This window comes from Tamandua tetradactyla, chromosome 21, assembly GCF_023851605.1.
Source record: "Tamandua tetradactyla isolate mTamTet1 chromosome 21, mTamTet1.pri, whole genome shotgun sequence".
Taxonomy (NCBI): Eukaryota; Metazoa; Chordata; class Mammalia; order Pilosa; family Myrmecophagidae; genus Tamandua; species Tamandua tetradactyla.
The window spans coordinates 50,452,645-50,471,453 of NC_135347.1; the positions used below are offsets into that span (position 1 = coordinate 50,452,645).

The window sequence follows — 18,809 nt, forward strand, 5'->3', positions numbered from 1 at the left end:
AAATAAATAAGAAAACTAACCTGATGATATGACTGTAATTAAGTCATAATTCAAACCTTTTGACTTAATATTTTATGCTTATTTTTATTTTTGGCATCATACATTTTTAACTAATCTGGTTTAAAAAACAATCTATATTAGATTAAAAACCTAGATAACGAATGCTAAAACAAGCCTTGCCCTAGATTTTTAAAATGGTCCTACCAAAAATGTAAGCTTTGGACCAATACTTTAAAACACTAACATTCTTTTATAATTTATATTTTTCTGTAGTAATTATGGCACTAGCATCATGTACTCTGCCTTCATCTGTGACAATAATTAAGTTCTAAAACTTGTACCATTGGGATGATGCTAATAGCAGTTAACACATAGCAGCCGAGGAAAGCCAGCCTTCTGCAGTTAACGTTACTTAACGCCTTAGCATAAACAGTTCAGATTTCAGAATATTCAAAGTCACACACAGGGATGGAAGAAAAACATTTTCTTAGTTCTACGTAACTTTTTGAAGAATTTAACACAACTTAAAAAAAAGACATTTTGCCCTTAGAATTTGAAATGCAAATAACCAAGAAAACAGGAGTAAGGCACAATGGGTAAGCTTCAAAATACTCCCAAACCATTTCTTAATTTGAAAAGAAAAAGCTATATAGAGACAAAAGCATTAGTCCAGGGAGCTCTGGCACATAATTATTGATTTAGCTTCTCTTTTTAAACTGCAGTTTCCCAACTGGTGAATTTGAAAGATAATAGTCTATTTGTTCACAAAACACAAAACAAGATGCAGCCACAATACAAACAAGCTTTGGAGCAAATCCATGTATGGGCAGGGAATAGCCAGTACCGTGGCCAAGCCCAGACAATTCATTTTGGGCATCTTCAAACTGGCAAGGGATCTCTAGAGACAAATTCATGATGACCCAATTCACGCCATGGGGAAGACAGCAACTGAACCTGTTACCTTTGATCTCCCCTCTGACCTTGCACAGCCACTATTTTAATTTTTTGTATATAGAACTATAAAAATCTTGATGGGCATTTGCTCAAAGTGAAGGCATATTTGACAGTATGAAAAAATATGATTTATCTGTCTAGGAGTCAACAAGGTAAACTGTGAATCTGAAAAGCCATTTTGATCTTTTTCATAATAGCATAACAAAACTATCACTTTACTGTAAAGAAACATTCTAAACAAAAAGCAGAATCCTAGTGAAAGTATTTTCTTCAGGGATTTACATTCTCTATCAATTTGATCTTGATTAAAATATAAGGGAAAGGGCTATTACACTTACTTGATCATATGTGGCACAGTAACTTTGGAATTCTCTTCAAACACTACGGTCATTAAACCATTACACCGTATATTGTCCACACACTGTGAAAATGAAGATAAGCAACAGTTACAACCCACATGAGAGCCTAGGCAGAACATATATTCTGCAATTGTTGATAGCTACAAAAATAAATGAATTTCTCACCTCTGTGCGCCCACCAAAAAAAAAAAAAATAACAGCAGGTAAACATTATACTTTATACTGAACAGATTCAATATACAGATATCAAAACTGGATACCAACCAAATGCCTGATAAATACCTGGCAAATATCTGAGGATAAATATTTTCCAGGAATGTGTTTCCTAAGGATTCAGACCACAAATTGTACAGTATCACAATTCTCCAGCAGTCCCAGCAGTACTTGAGAGGTTTGTACATTCATCTCGTGGTTATCGTCCCTGCATATTTATTCTCAGCCACGAGGGGACAGTACCGAGCAGTCAGGTTAGAAATGAAGTCTTCCCTGGATGAATTAATCTCTCACCAGTAATGCCTTAGCATAAACCGTTCAATATTGCTTCTCAGGGGCTTTTAACGATAAATTCCCATATTTTACTATTCCTCTACGGTTTCTATTGCCACCATGTTGGATGCAACTTGTAACTTCTGTTTCTGACACTCATAAAACCTGCGTCATCTTTTTCTCTTTTTAAAGAGGACAAGTAAGGAAACTCTGCTAATTTTCTTCCCTCTTTATTTACATATATGCCTTATTAACTTAAAACTGCCATTGCAATTACTTTGGGTTAGAAAAGTTTATTTTGAATTATACACATTCCATTTGAATAAAACAAAAATTGTTTTAAAAATTAAAACAATTGTTTATATCACAAATTACTTCTAGTCATTAGGATACCACATACTGCTTTGTGACTACAATTGCATGGTGCCAAGAAGCTGATTGCTAAGTGACCTCGTTCAGGTCCTGAGCTCAGGATCTCTCCTAAACCCCTAGTAAAAGAGTGACTATGCATATAAGAAACTTTAGATCACTGGCATTCCCCGACTATTTGGTTTCACTGTATAGCAGCCATTTTCATACTTGATTGTCCTTAAGATTTGCTTTTCTTCACTTTTTTTCAGATGTAGAGGATTCAAAATTCAGCGAATAAAGTAGAATACTTGAAAGTTCTCTTCAACACATTTTCTTAAACTACTTCTGGAAATTATTTAGAATAATTTTTTATATATGGATGATTATGGTTATCTAGCTTTGAATTTGGTAATGTGGGTTTATTTATTAATTTATATTTCACCTTGATTGTATAAAGCAGATTACAAAAAAACATAATATAAGGTAAAAGTAAAAAACAAGTGAGAAAAATGACAGAGGAGGTGGACAAAGAATGAGACTCTATAAGATGAAGCTGGAAGGAAGCCAGCACGCATACTTTATATTGAGAAGTCCCTAAAACTTGCTATAGGTGGCCCTCAAAATTAGATGGGAAAAGAAGAGGGAACCCTGCACTCCTGAAGGAGAACACCAGCCAATGCAGAGTCAATTTGAAAAGACTGCAAAAGGTGCTTTCTTTGCATTGGTTTGTTTGTTTTTGTTAGCTCCTGGCACTCATGGAAATCTCTGTCATATCACTAGTTGGATATAAATTTAAGACATCGTAGGGATTAGAGCTCAGAATCAACACTTAAAATATCAGAATTAACACTTAAAATATTAAAATTAACAGTGTGCAACAAAAGATTACATGACAAAGGAACAGAAAATGATGGCCCGTCCACAGTGACAAGATGAAAAGCCAGAAATCATCAATAAAGAAGACCAGACTTTGGACATACGAAACAAAGCCTTAAAAAAATAATCCTCAATATGCTCAAGGAGGTAAAGGAAAACCACAGAGGAAGAACTACATGATAGCAGGAGAACAATAAATTAATAATGTGAGAATTTCAATAAAGAGAGAAATTTTTTTTAGAAAGAACCAAACAGAAACACTGGAATTGAAGATCACAATAACTGAAATGAAAAATTCACTAGAGGGTTTCAAAGACAAGACAATTGAAATGATTCAGGCTGAGGAGCAGAGGAAAAAAAATTTTTTAAAAGTGAACAGAGACTAAGAGACCTGTGGAACATCATCAAGTATACCAATATACGCATTATGGGGGTCCTAAAATGAGAAGAAAGAGAAAAGGGGGCAGAAGGAATATTCAAAGAAATAATGACAGAAAAATTCCCACATTTAATGAAAGACATAAATATGCATGAACAAAGAGAAAGTTCTGAAAGCTGCAAGAGAAAAGCAAAAGACACTTGGAAAAGATGTTTTAAATTCTCATTACCACCTTGACACCAACCAGCCCTTTTCTCTGTAAATAACCTTTGTACAAATTTGATAAGTAGAAACAGTGAATAGAAATTACTGTTATCTTAATTTAGACCGTGCACAAAGTAGAAGAAAATTACAGTAAAAGGGCCACCAACGAGATTATGTGCCAATTTCTCATCAGAAACCATGGATCCTCAGCTTTTGTTTATCTAGGAATGCCTCAATCTCTCCTTTTTTTGGGGGGGGGTGCATGGTCGAGGAATCGAACCCGGGTCTTTCGCATGAAAGGTAAGCATTCGACCACGGAACCACCCGTGCACCTTCTCCATTTCTGCAAGACAATCTCACCTTCATGGATTCTATTCAAATATTTAGGAATAAATGTAAGCAAGGATATAAAGGACTTATACACAGAAAAATTTTTTAAAAATTGCTAAAAGAAATCAAGGAAGACCTAAATAAATGGAAGGACATTCTATGTTCATGGATTAGAAGACTAAATATCATCAAGATGTCAATTTTATCCAAAGTGACTTATAGATTCAATATAATCCCAATCAAAATTCTAAAAGCCTTCTTTGCAGAACTGGAAAAGCCAATCATCAAACGTACTGGGAAGCGCAAGAGCTACAACCAACAGCCAAAACCATGTTTAAAAGGAAGGAAGTTGGAGGACTCACACTTTCTGATTTTGAAATTTATTGCAAAGCAACAGTAATCAAAAATAGCATGGTAGTGGCATAAGGACAGACATATAGATCAATGAAATCAAACTGAGAGTTCAGAAATAAGCCCTCAGTTTATGGCCAACTTGTTTTCAATAAGGGTGTTAAGTCCACTCAACGTGGAAAAAATAGTCTCTTCAACAACTGGTGCTGGGAAAAACAGGTATTCATACGCAAAAGAATGAAGGAGAATACTTTCTTTCATTCTTTGTATATTACCTCATGCAATATACAAAACAACTCAAAATCAATCAAAGGTCTAAATATAAGAGCCAGAACTATAAAACTCCTAGAAGAAAACACAGGGAAGTATCTTCGAGACCTTGGATTAGGCAATGGTTTTCTTAGACTTGACACCAAAACCATGAGCAACAAAAGAAAAAAATAGACAAATAGGATCTTATCAAAATTAAAAGCTTTCGTGCATAAAGGACATCATCATGAAAGTAAAAAGACAACTTACAGAACGGTAGAAAATATTTGGAAACCACAGATCAGATAAGATTTAATACCAGGGATATATGACGATATCCTTTATTTCATTTTTTTTCTCACCTCTCTTCAATGTAGGGACTTGTAATTAGAAGTTCAAGATAGAGGGAAAAATAGAATAGAGATAGGCTTTTATTTTTCATTTTAATGTTTTTTTAAAATTATGAAATACTGCAAGCGTACAGAAAGATACAAGTAGTAACAAGCTATTCATACACCAGTTAACATTTAATCAATGTCAACACTTTCCCATATTTGATTTAGAGCATCCTTTTTCTTTTAAAGATTAAAAAAACTTCACAATCATAGCTGAACTCCTGCTTTCCCAATCCCAGCAGGCTCCCTCTACCCTAGAGACAACCACTATCCCACAACTGATGGGTGTCCCTGTTTTCCTTCCTTTATTCCTCCTTTCACCCTTTTTTTTATCTTTATAAAATTGTATTATATATGTATGTATTTTCCCTTTGCAATATACAATATTATTTGAATTTAAAATTTTTATACACAAATATTTGTACTTGTTCCACCCAACATTGCTTTTGAGATTTATCTATGTTGATAAGTGTAGATTTGGTTCATTCATTCATTTCAACTGCTATATATTCTATATTCTATGGTATAAATGTACTTAATATAGTTTATTGAGGCAGACTCTTATACAAAGATGTTTTCATTTTTCTATTACAAAAATATAATGAATATTCTTCTATTATTTCTCTGTGTACAAAAGTTTCTGGCTCATATACATGCATGCCCAATATTACTTATCTACTGATAAACTGCTATCAAAAATAATTATATGCCAATTTAATTCCTACCAAAAGGATATTCCCATTTCCCATGTATTCACCAATATTATTAGACTTTTTAATTTTTGTTAAACCAACTGAGTAGAATGGTTTCAAATGTTTTAAACTACACTTCTCTGATATCTAGCATACTCAGCAGCTTTAAGAGGTTTACAAGTCATTCGTGTTTCTTTTTTTTTCTAAATATATGAATTTAATGCTATAAATATATCTTTTTCTGAGAGGACTTTATGCAACTTTTGAAGTTGCCTACAAGCTTTTGATATGTAGCTTTTAATTGTCTTTCAGTCTGAAATAGTTTGTGATTTCCACTACTACTTATAAATACATTTTTACCTTAATGAATACTATTGGGGGGGTTGGCTAGTTTTTACTGGTTCTGATTTCTACTTTCAACGTTTCATGACTAAAGATTATAGTTTGTGATGTATCAATTTTGGGTATGAAATGAGCTTTGTTATATTTCATATAACATATCTAATATGTTATGTTATATAACATATCTAATAACATAACATATCTAATAAGTAGATATTAATATGGCCTAATAAGTAGATATTAAAAAAAAGTTCTACAATTTTCTGAAAGCACTATGTATTCCAGTCACTGTATGCTAGGATCTAGCTTAAGCCTGTTTGTTGTGATGGTGACATTTCTCATATATTTATTTCTGTCTCCTTGAGTAGTCAGGGTTTTTGGAAACAAAAACGCAAAAATTGAATTGTGTATTTGTCAATTTTCTTGGTAATTCTCTTTTTGCAAATAACGCTATTGTTAGGTGTCTACAAGTGAAAGCTTGTCTTGCTGCATGACAGTTCCTTTTATTATTAAGTAATGATACTATTTCTCTTTTCCTGACAATGTACCCTAGGGTCCCTTTTCTTTCACTTTACTAATTTCAGTCTCTTTCGTTGCCAGATGTAAATCGGAGGTTTTTTTTAAAAGTAATCTGTCTTTCTGTCTCACTCTACTCTGTGAACTTCTCATAGTTGCTTTCTCCCTCTTTGCTGCATTCTTTGTAATTCCCCCATATCGATTCTATGTTTCTTAATCTATTCAGCTGTGTTTGATTCAATGTCGTTAATGAAATTTCTAGGGATTTGTAACTTTGATAGCTAGTTTCCATTTTTAGATATTCTATTTGGTTCTTAACATGATTGCTTGGTCTTTTTACATAGTGATCTATTCTTTCTTTATGTCTTGCATTTCTTTTTTTTAAAAAAAGCCTTTAATAATATTTTAGTTGTTCTTATTTTTCAGTCTTTTCCACTATTACAATAATAGTGTAATATTGTCACACTATTATCTGAAGTTCTTGTAATGATAATTCTACTGTTTCCCGTGTCTGCTGACTCGTTCATGGTAGATATTTACTAACAAGGTTTATAATTTTTGACTGTGAGCACATTATAAGTGAGCCTAGATTGTAGAAATGTTGCTAATAGAGTGAATTTGTGTTTGATTCTACCAAGCATTCTTGGAATTTCAACATTTCAGAAACTGTATTTTACACTAATTCCTCAGTTTGGAATTTTCACACCATGTGCATGTTATAAATCTGAATTTCAAGTCAAATAGGTGAGAGAGGCATTTGCTTTTAAAAAGGAAATTTTTAAAAACCCAGAACCTAAGACAAAGACAAAATTCTTTCTTTCTTTCCTGGGTCAACAGGTAGAATTTTTCAAGTTCTTATTTCACAAAGCGGGCAACCTTCCAAGACCCTGGCTTCAGGCAGGAATCTCAGTTACTTGTTCTACCTCGCCTCCTCTCTCCCCTTCTAGGACCTGGGACCTGTATCCAACCCAAAATCACTACAAAGATTCTATGGCTTCAGATACAAACTTTCTGCTCTGGCTTGAAGCTCGCTCGTTAATTTGGCTACTGGAGATTCCCTTTCTATCTGCAAAGATTATCTATGTACTAAAATATTTTTTTATTATACTGATTCTATGTGTTGAACATTTCTGTTTTTGTAGCCTGAGGGAATCTTCATTAGCTCAGTCCTCCACACTGCCAGAATTAGAAACTGAGATAAATGTTTTAGATCCAAAAGAAGAGATTTATGTGACCACTTTTGCACATCTTATTATCCAGTGTCAGCTCTCATTCATAAATCTTTCTAATTCATTGTGTGAAGCATTAAAATTATTTTCAATAGAATATGAAAAGAAAGTTTCACTTATACATATGTTCCAGTAGAACAAAATATACATGTCATTTGAACCACAGCACAAAATGACAAGTAACGAAAGTCATATTTTAACTGTGCAAAAAGGCCACAGGTGGCATACAGTCTTTATTCCATCCATGGGATTAATAAATATATATTTATATAATTCTATTTATATGCTATAATATAAACATATTTTATGTGTTTAAATATGTTTGCTCTATCTATTTATATCATATATTATCTATAACTCATATATTGTATGTTTACAATAGAGGAGCATTTTTCAAAATGGGTACCTTATTCTCTTAGGGGCAGACAATCTTGAGGGGCAACATGGGTCTGGAAATCAGGGTTCCCTGAAGCCCTGCATCTATCAAGTCAACTTCGACCAGAGAATCCTGCTGTCATCTGACTTGCATCTGAGACTTTTAGTAATATTGCTTTGAAGAAAGGGAAGAAATATTAACAAACTATAATCGAATTTGCACACGTGGGTGTGTCTATGAAAAAATCTATAGTGGCAAGTGCACTATATAGGCATGATTATGGAGGCACATATCTTGGTTGTGAGGGAGAAATGTGATGGCGCTCTGGGGGAATGTATGCATTTGACTCAGTTAAGAAGAAAAACATGGAAATAAGCAGGGCATAGCATATTTTTAAAGACATACAGAATTTATGTGAATTAGAGAAAACCTTGAAATGTAGAAGTTAACAAATGCAGATTCCTAGGCCAGGAATGTTCTAGCTGTTCATGAGGAGTCTAGGACGAGGCCTGGGAATATGCGTGTTAGCAAAAGCCCCAGGTGACTCTGCTGTAATTGGTCCTCTGATTTCTCTAGCAGGGCTTTGAGGGTCTTGCTATGGGCAGGGCCTCAAGGTCAGTGGTCCACCAGGTCACCATGCTTTTCCACCCTCTCAGTACTTCTAAGTACTGGGAAGAAAGGTTAGATTCAATTTTTCTCTTTTAATTCATCTTTTTATATTAAAGTAGAAAATACCCAACCTATTTCAGGGAAGCTATTTTAAGGGAGAAAACCCATCCAGTGTGCTACAAATATGTCCACACAAGGTCTATATTTTGACACAAATGACCAAACCAAGAAGCTCAGAAGTGGCTTTTGTTCTGCATTTTAGTTAATATCCATAATTATAGAGAAATCTGCCTAATAAACCATTACCTATGGCAGTGAGAAAAGCACAAGTGAATGCACTGTATTGAAATGCAAAGTCAAAGCTTCAGCCTCAAAATTGCCCCTATAAATAGATGAAAGAAGGGAAGAATCACTGGTCAAGAGCATTAGCCACTTGCATGTTTACTGGAGGCTCCAGAAGTTAATTGTGGCCTTACTGGTGTACTAAAGGTGTGATTAATCATTCAAACAATTGTTACTTTTAAAAATTACAGCTTCAGAGAGAGAAGCCTGGCAGAGCTAAAAGTCTTAAATCTTTCATATAGCTCCTTATTTGAAATAGGGGTTGCATGGATATTTAAGAAGTAGTTTATTATCTTAAGTAAGAGCCACATGTGGTTAATGTAGCAAGGTAGAGTAGCCTGGTAAGGTGGATTCAAACAAGCCACAAAATTTTTAAAATTTAGAAAAACAAAGAGTGGCAAAACAATGAAAAGCATGTTCATAATCTGAACTGAAAGAAAATGTTCATTTCTCTTGTCTATACGGACAGTTCTATTTCCAATGAACAAACATCCATCTGATATGAACAGACAAGAAACAAAATAGTGGGAAAATGTTAATCTTGTTGATAATTACAGAAATGTAAATTAAAAACACAAGAAGGTAATATCTCTTTCCACTAAATGGGGGAACATGATAAATGTGACAAAACTCAACACTGGCAGGACTCAGAAAAAAAGTTACATAGTTACCTTGTTGATGCTGAGGTAAAAGAATGAGTTATATGCTTCTTGAGGGGAGTTTGGACAGTTTATGTAAGAATCATGAGCGTGATCACAGCCTGTGAAGCAGTCTTATACTTTTTTGGAGAATATATACCAATAAGGAACCTTGAAAGAGGGGAAATCTCTCTGCAAAGAGATGCCTAACACCACATTATATATTAATATACGCCCAGTATTTTGGAAAGAGCTGCGAAAGTCCTAAGTTATGTGATAGGATACATATTGCTATTAGAAAAAACCGAAATGAAGAGTTTACAGGAACAAACAAGTAAATAGGTAAAGGGAAAAAATGATGCTGCTTATGTACACTTGGAGTAAGACTGTAAAGTTATTTCTATTTAAACAGCAGGACTGGGAGGGATTTAGAGATGGAAACAGTTGATTCTTTAGAGCAAAGTCACTTAATTGGGGAAAAGTAACTTGTTAGGGTTTTAGAATAACACCTAGGTTAGTGAACTGATAGAGGTTACCTATGGGAAACCCTCTGGTAAATACTTAGTGTGCTGGGAGTATTTTTAGTTGCTTTTTGTGTTGATATTTTTACATACACAAAACAGAATATTATACAGTATGCTTTCAAGCATTCGGTAGTCCCATATATTTAACAATGAATATGTCCAAAGGCATATTCGGGAGACAAAGGGCTCCCAAATTTCATGGATATATGTATAGCACATAATATCTTCCATAAAATGAAAATGCTTTCAGCAGAGAACAAAGCCAGTTGAGACACAGGCTGCTGGGTAGCAGGCAGGCTCAACAAACCAGAGCACTGCGGTCTCGCCCCCGCCATTCAAGCCCACATCCACCGAATCACCAAGTGTCCCAAGTGCCCACCACTTCACATGCCCCTAGCAGCAGCTGACACATGATCACTCCCTCCTTCCTGGCACATGTTTTTTCACCTGGTCTCCAGGACACCACCTCGTGGGTATCCTCCACATCTCACTTGCAGGTCCTTCCTTCTCAGTCTTTGCTGCTTCTGCTCTTCTCCTGGCCCCTCACTCAGCCCATGGCCTCTTTCCATTTCTATATACACATTTACTCCCTCGGTGATCTCAGCTGTTTCAGATTTTACTACCACCAAAATAATGTGGAGTCTCTCACCCAGATCTCTCCCCTAAATTCTGGACTTCCTACTCAGCAGCTCTGCTAGGATGTCTAACAGACTTCTCAAAGTCAGCACATCCAAAAGTTAACTTCTGATTTTCACCCCAGAATCTCTTTCCCCAGCAGACCTCCCCGCCTCAGTTGATGACAATTCTTTCTTGCAGTTGCTGGGTCCAAAAACTTTGGAATCTTCTTCAACCCTTCTTTGCTTTCACATCCTAGTTCTAATCCTTTTTTTTTTTAACCTTTGCATTAGTTCATGCACGAACTTATATTTGTAGTGTTAATCGATGGGACACATGGGTCTATACAACTCCTCTTAATCATGTTCACCTTCAATGTGGTAATATTACTTATAGACCCAATAGAAAACCGCCTTCACGTCTATTTATTCCCTTACATTTGAGTCCAATCTCATTAACTGACCGTTCACCCATCTTTAGCTTCTGTGTACCTCTAGGTCCCCTACATTCTGTATTATAAGCCTCTGATTTAATCCAATTCATTTTTAAATTCTATTGGCTCGACCTTCAGAAATGAATCCAGAATCTGAACCCCTATCTCCAACTCCACCCCGCCATGCTAGCGTGATCCTTCATCATCTCTCACCTGGAGTGCGGCAATAGCCTTTTAATTCTCTCTGCTTCCACTCCTGTCCCACATCCCCAGTCTATTCTCAGCGCAGTAATCAAAGTGATCATTTTAAAACCTGAATCAAATCATGCAATTCCTTGGCTGAAACCCTTTTAACGGCTTCTCATCTGGCCCAGAGTGAAAGCTCAAGTCCATCCAGTGGTGTAGAAGGCCTCGCTGATCTGGCCTCTGCTTCCTCTATGACCTCTTTTTCTACTCTTCCTCTTACATACTCCACTTCAGCCACACTGGATTTCATGCTGTTCCTCGAAACACGTGGTGTCCTTCAGCTGAAGAGCCTTTGCAATGGTTGTCCCCTCTGTTGGGATAACTTTTCCCTCACCAAATAACTATATGGTATTTTCCTCACCTACTACACGTTTTTATTTAATCGTCTCCTTCAAAATGAAGCGAACACTAGTTTGGAACCACACCCACCCATATCCCCCTTGTAGCCCAGTCCTTCTTACCTTGCCCTATTGCCTTCTAACATAAAACAGTGTATACTTACTTATTACATTTATTGTTTATTTTTTGTCTTCTCCACACTAGAATGTAAACTACACAAGGTTAGGGAATTTTTGGTTATTGTTGGCTCTTTTGTTCCCAACATATCACAAGTATCTAGAACGGTGTGTGATGTATAGTATTGCTGCATAAACATATTTGTTGATTGAATGAAAGCACCGCTGTCAAAGCCACACATAACAAGTCTCGACTGAACAGAGTGGCTTCATGTAATGATAGTATCACCACTCAAGAAGATATGACTTTCTCTTACCTCCCTTCTTCAATTCAATTGTGATGTAATGTAGTATAAATGTATGCCATGCAACATATTAGCCATAGCTACCTGGAGAACTAAGGAGGAAGTTGCATATTTCTGCCTCAAGGTATAAGACTTGAGAAAAAGACTCATTTGGATGCTTGAGGCAGGCAAAGCATTGGGTACCTTTCTTAAAAGGACCAGGCATAGAATCACCCATGCTGATGCTCCCCAGGGGTCTTTCTTTCTTAGCAGGGTCTCATCAGGCACCCTAAGGTAGGCCACCTGGAACTTTCTTCAACTCTAGATCTTAGGAGCCCCAGTTATGTCATAAAGTAAAAGCTAGACATAGACATTCCTGGAAAAACGCTTTTGCCTACTTCTGTTCTCCCCATTCTTCTTACTTATCTTGGCTTTACAGCACCCACAAAAAATTTTTTTATATTAAGTTACCTACTTCCTCTTCTTCCCTACAGACCTTCTATCTCCTTGAAAGCAACAACCATCACCAGATCTCTGGTGCCTACACAATACCTGACAACACACTGTAATTGCTCAATAAATATTTGTAGAATCAGTACATAATTCAGAAAATTATAGAGAAGAGATATATTACAAATGCGGACAAACCTAAAGAATTATCTCATGTAACATAAAGCTAATGAAAACATTAATACATCACCATAAAGATGCAATTGTGAAAAGAACCAAAAGAGCCCATATTTTCATCCTTTTGCTAGCCCAAACAGAAATGTGCATATCTAGGGATTTATTTACCCTCAAAGTAGTGCTGGGGGGTATACAAGTAAAAATTCAGCAGGATGCACTCCTGTAGGGACTACTTAGAGTACTATGAAAAGACCCAGACTAGGTTTGAGTCCTGATTCAACGTGGCTATGTAAACTTTAGCCAAACAGTCTTTCTGAACCTCAGGCTTCTCACCTGTGAGATGGGACCAATAATATTTTCCTCTGTTTACTTTCAGAATATTATGGTAAGGGTCAAATGAGGTAAGGTCTATAAAACTTCTTTGGCACATAAAAGTAATTATTATCACCCTTCATTCTCTCCCCATCTTCCCTTGGTTTTCAGTCATTCAGAAAAAAATCCAAGTGTCTGTCTGAAGAACTTTGATCCAGTTCATATTTTTATCTAAGTCTTGCATATAAATGACCATGAGCTCTTCAGAAAAACAACGACAATGAAATCTACAGTAGATGCCTTTTCTCTTTGCCCCAATCTTCCTTGGGTTAACAACTTTGAAAGTAATTATCAACCCTTTTCTCAATACTTCCCCTACTTAGGCTCACTTTTTCCCTACATTGCCTGTTGGAGTCAAAATTCACGTGGAATGTGAATTTAAGACTGCCCAAGCCCAATAACGACCGGTTTTGACATATTTTCGAATCATCTTATTGCCTTCACACAGGCAATAGTTCCCTAACTGGGCCTTGCTGATTGGAAAAAGGTAAGCAAATCTGTTCTCTAATGTCTTTCTACATGGAATATAGGCACTTATTTTCAGATTTCATACTTCAAACAGTAATCTTTTTTTGATTCCTTAATCCGTGATTTCTCACCATAGTCCTTGTTAGCTGTTTCTGTATCTTAATTCTCTTACCAATCTCCTGCCCCAGAAACAAATAAGCAAAAAAGTCTAGAACAGTCTTTGGTGAACTTATTACTAACAGTCAATTTTACCAGCGTTCAACACAAGTGGTTACAATTACAGCTAGTACAATAATGCCTAGGAACTAATACGTAGTTACTACATTTCAAGTAAATTTTAATCTTAAGAGTAAAAACAAATGAACAAATAAAACAATCATGGCATATCAAAATACATAATTGTGATGGTAGTGACAATAGCAAACAGATACAATCTTTTTATAAAGTAAAATACCTCGAAAAGTCCACCCCAAAAGATTATGTCATCGAATTAAAACAAAAAACAAAAGTCACAGAAAAAAACCAATGTGCTCACCTGACTTATGTCGCTTGTCCAGGCAGCTTTCTCTTGGCGTGAAGGTGCTAACAAGACTACAGTAAAAGGGGCAGCATCTGGAGGTTCCACCACTATTTTAAAATCCAGGTGTCCAAACATTTGGCCAGAACCTTTGGCTTCAACACACATAAACCAAACAATCAGATGTGGAAAAAAATGAATGACAGCTGCTTTTACGCAGATGTGCCAATATGATCAATATGTATTCAAGTCCAGAATCTCATTTTGGTGCTAATACTTCTCAGGCCTGGTAAAGGCTTTAGTAAGCTCAAGAGCAGGTGAAGAAACTGAGGTTAGTACATGAGTCAGGACTAGGATTCTTGTCTCCTTACTTCTCATTTCAAGTTCGTTTCTTTTTTTTATTTACATGAGCTACAGAATTCCATCATTCTAATTCAATTCCTCTTTCTTCTCTGCCTGTCCCTGAAAAGTCACTATCGTGAGACAAATCAGTAAAATGTGAATTCAGAGATGAATGGTTTACCAAGGCCCATAGGTTAAATGGTTAGACAGACTTTTTCATAGAAAAGTGACTTAAGGGGGAGTGTCCTTGCCATCTCTCCCACCTCCCTCTCTTCAGAGCTATAAAGAAACACGAATGACGGGGCTTTAAACAAAATTCTAATAATCCTAATTAAAAGAATGTAACTTACGGTCCTCATCGCCTGCATCTGGCTCCTCAATCAGCGTGCATTCTATTAGAGACAGAACCCCACCTGTCTGGACACAAACCAATTTTTCATGAAGAGTTTGAGGGTCTTGCATAGGTTGGGAAGCTCTGATCTGTAAACCTTATACTCAAGTTGCCACAAAAGAAAATGGTAAGTCTGCATCATAATGTGTCAAAGAGTCCAAAATTAAACCCAGAAGTGAATAAGAACCGAACTCTGTCAACTTCATGATTCTTTTACCCCAGTCCACTCACACTCCCAACGTTTGTAAACTTTAGCAAATAATCAGTCCATGGAAGACTGGATGGCATCTTAGTGACCTGAGACAGTAAATGCAGTTCAGCAAAGGGCTGAACTCTACAACTGGACATGTTTTAAGGAGTAGAAAACCTTCAACACGGTATTGGATAATGTTTTGAAGCAATAATAATCTAGAGTATAGATAATATAATAGATAGTATAGATAATATTTTAAGCAATAATATTAGAGCATAGACAGGCAACTTTTTTCTGTAAAGGTCCAGAGAACACATATTTTAGGATTTGCAAGTATGTGATCTCTGTTGCAACTACCCAACTCTGCCATTGCAGCATGAAAGCAGCCACAGAAAATATAAACAAATGTGTGTGTTCTACTCCAACAAATTTTATTAATGAGCTAAAGGCCATTATTTGTTGAGTCCTAGTACGCAGCAAGATAAGACAGCATTTGGCAAATATTGCATCAGTACAATATAGTGATTTTGGGGGAAAAAATTTATAGCTCACTAGCCATCAACTAGTAACAATTTTTAGTTGTCCAGATGGTGATTTTAATTGTACTTCTTTATGGTAATGCACCCTTAAAATAAATTTGAATTCAATTGACAGTAAAATAAATGTTAGGGCTGATAACTGTACGTTACCTCACTCTTGGTGCAACAGTGACAATCCATCTTGTGATAATAGCAGGCATGGGAAAGTGACAATTAAATTCACCTAAATGCCTCTTAAGTGCATGGAATATAAATGGAATAGTCATGTAAAACCGGTACCTTGAGCAGATGCAGTTTTCCTCCTGAACTTCTTGTACAAATTAAAAAGTGTTTTGTAAATAAGAAGCATTGTCTTTCTCCTTCCTTTTTCAAAGACAATGAACCCAGGCGAACTTTACTAAGTTTCCCCCTCTCAACGGAAGGTACTTGAATAAGAGAACCTGGTGATCACAAAAGTGAAGAATACACAACAATTAAAATTCTGCCAAGAGAGCATCATTCTTGTGTCAATAAAGGGTAGGGCCTGCTTCTCAAGATACCAAGTATTTATTTGATGCACAATCAGTAAAGCTTTTGTGTTTTAAATGTTGCGTATTTTAAGGGCTGACCTAGTTTTTACAATTTTTGTATAACACTTTAAACTTGATTCTTTCTCCATAATGTGTAAAGTAAGTTTGAGAGGACACCAAGTTCAATGCAAAGTACAAGGCATTTCTGCCATCTGTTCTTGGTGATCTGATCCTAATTAATTTACTTACTTAATAAATACATATTATACAATTACATATAGTAATACTGATAATACGATAAAAATCAAATAGATTTTACTCTTCCTGAAACACTGAGGGCAGATAAATGGTATCTTAATACAATTTACAATTTGTATGTAAGAAATAGAATGAACAAAACATGTTCATTATTTTAAAATACCTACTATACAATTCAATGTAATTTAAAGACTATTTTTAAAGGGTAGCTATTTCAAGTTAATTTAAATTATGTGAGATCACAATTCTTTTTAGAATCTAATTGGAAAATAAACTACATAAAATCCACACCCAGACCCTTTCTCCCAAGAAAACCATCTTCTGCTCCAAATGAGAAGCTATACACAGACTTTATATAATACTGATATTATATATACTATTAATATTATATATATTAGTAATATTAGTATTAATAATACCGCGATTATTACACATTTGACCCAAATAACAACCTCTCCCTCTCTCCCCACTCAAAAGAAAATTCCAATCTTAATATATGTTAAATAAAAAATATACTAAAAAAGATTCTTGCAAACTCCTGGGCTCTAACTTCTGAAAGGGCCCTGAGCCAGTATTACTTCTGATCTTCCACCGTCTTCCACAATTGCAGCCTTACACTGGCTCATATCAGCCTTCCCAGAGCCACTAACGGCATATTCAACCCATGGCAGTAATGGCGATCACCACTATCACTAAGACATACGATGGCAGGCAATTTTATTTGACTCTTCATACTTTTTATTTCCCGATTTTTTTAAGTGAGCACAGACTACTTCTATAAAGTGGGAATAAAAACACTAACATTCTTTATATAAAGAATACGCACATAGACAACAGTGAAACCATGCTTGTGAGTCACAAAATGTTCACATTGACATGAATATTCCAAATAAAATCTACTTTCTACCAGAGATTTAAAGGTGTGCAGGGTAGTAAAAGGAACCAAACTTCCACCCCTGATCTCATTCTTTCGGTGAGTGTTTGGGGGCTGCTTCACAGTCACAAAGTAGGTAGCTCTGCAGCCCTGGGAGAGGAGAGGCTTGATTCCACTAAGGACATGGGCAAGAGGAGGTGGCGTAGGTGGGAGCAAACTGGTGGGCAGCCCACTGGGAACATAACTAAATTGAAGAGTACAGGAAACATGGGAAAAGCTGCAGGCAGAGAGGTTAAGAAATAGGTGAGCAAGAGTAGCCGCCAGGGGACTGCAGTCATGGGACTCACTGGGACGGAATCAAAGCTGGAGGGGACCTTTCAGTAAACCTGGCTCATCCCCCTCACTTCACTGATGGGGAAACTGAGGCCTGAGAGGCTAATAGCTTTCCACAGGTCACACCTAATTGAGCGGCAAATCTGGAGGGTGGCAGTGAATTTAGCAGTGATATAAATACCAAGCCGTGGAATGGGAAAGAATGGGAGAAGATGGTTAAGTTTTCACTTTGCCGTGGGTAGTTGTGAGTTGTCCATGCAGCTTAGTTAGGGCCCATGGAAAAGACTGGGGTTTTGTCAAATGTCTTTGTGGAAAAATGAGTTTGGGAGTTATTTCCAGCAAGACTATAACCAACGCCTTAAAAACTCAAACAACAGTATGCACATTGGAAATGCTTCTAGCCATTTAGTGATTTTGTAAGTCCAAAATTATAGAATACACTGTTAGCTCAAACATTATTAATTACTGTCAATTTCAGCTTTGAAGCAAAAAATAGATGTTTCCTTGGCAACTAGAGATTCATTTGCTTAATCTATAGCTGTTAACTCACATCCAACTAGGAGATCATATATATTAGTTATATACAGGAATTCAAACATCTGAAATGAAAGCAAGAAATTTCAACACTTGGTTTGTAAAATAATCATGTCTGGTAAAAAAAAATCAAACATGTCAAGTGGATTTTTTTCACATCTCATGTTTGATATGCTATTTCAACATAGCCATGAGACTTGAGGAAGGGGTTCCTCTCTAGTTCATACAAATTAGAGATAATAGTCGTATTAAATATCAGACCATGTCTTTATGGCCCTTTGCATCCTAGTTATCAGACTATCTAATAACCGGGATCAACTTACATAATCACTAATTTCCCATGGAGTGACATTCAATACTGGCTGATGCTTTTATACTTATTTCCACCCCACAGTGAAAAAGAATGGGAGGCAATATCTAGGTTATTGGGTTAGGCACTTGAGAAAGGGCTAACTATTTCTAGACCCGATGTTACAATTTCAAAAAATACTAGTACATTGAAAGATGTGTGATTTACAGAGTGATTAAGAAACTAGGGAGATTCATTTCTTATTCTCAATACATTTCACTCTGTATTCACCCATCTTTATTCAATTTTCCTGATTCACTTTTCCACA

At 36.0% G+C, this 18,809-nt stretch overlaps 1 protein-coding gene across 4 annotated transcripts in view; it reads right to left on the bottom strand.

The window, feature by feature from the left end:
- RASGRF2 (Ras protein specific guanine nucleotide releasing factor 2) overlaps positions 1-18,809 on the bottom strand; it is a 277,005-nt gene that overhangs the window by 138,584 nt on the left and 119,612 nt on the right. For 3 of the 4 annotated variants that reach the window (XM_077139290.1, XM_077139289.1, XM_077139292.1), the window contains exons 10-13: positions 15,964-16,124; positions 14,912-14,978; positions 14,238-14,374; positions 1,293-1,375 (exon numbers count right to left, since the gene is read on the bottom strand). In XM_077139290.1, coding sequence (XP_076995405.1) covers positions 1,293-1,375; positions 14,238-14,374; positions 14,912-14,978; positions 15,964-16,124 — 448 coding nt within the window. The remainder of the gene's footprint in view (positions 1-1,292; positions 1,376-14,237; positions 14,375-14,911; positions 14,979-15,963; positions 16,125-18,809) is intronic. The other variant, XM_077139291.1, reaches the window with a different exon arrangement.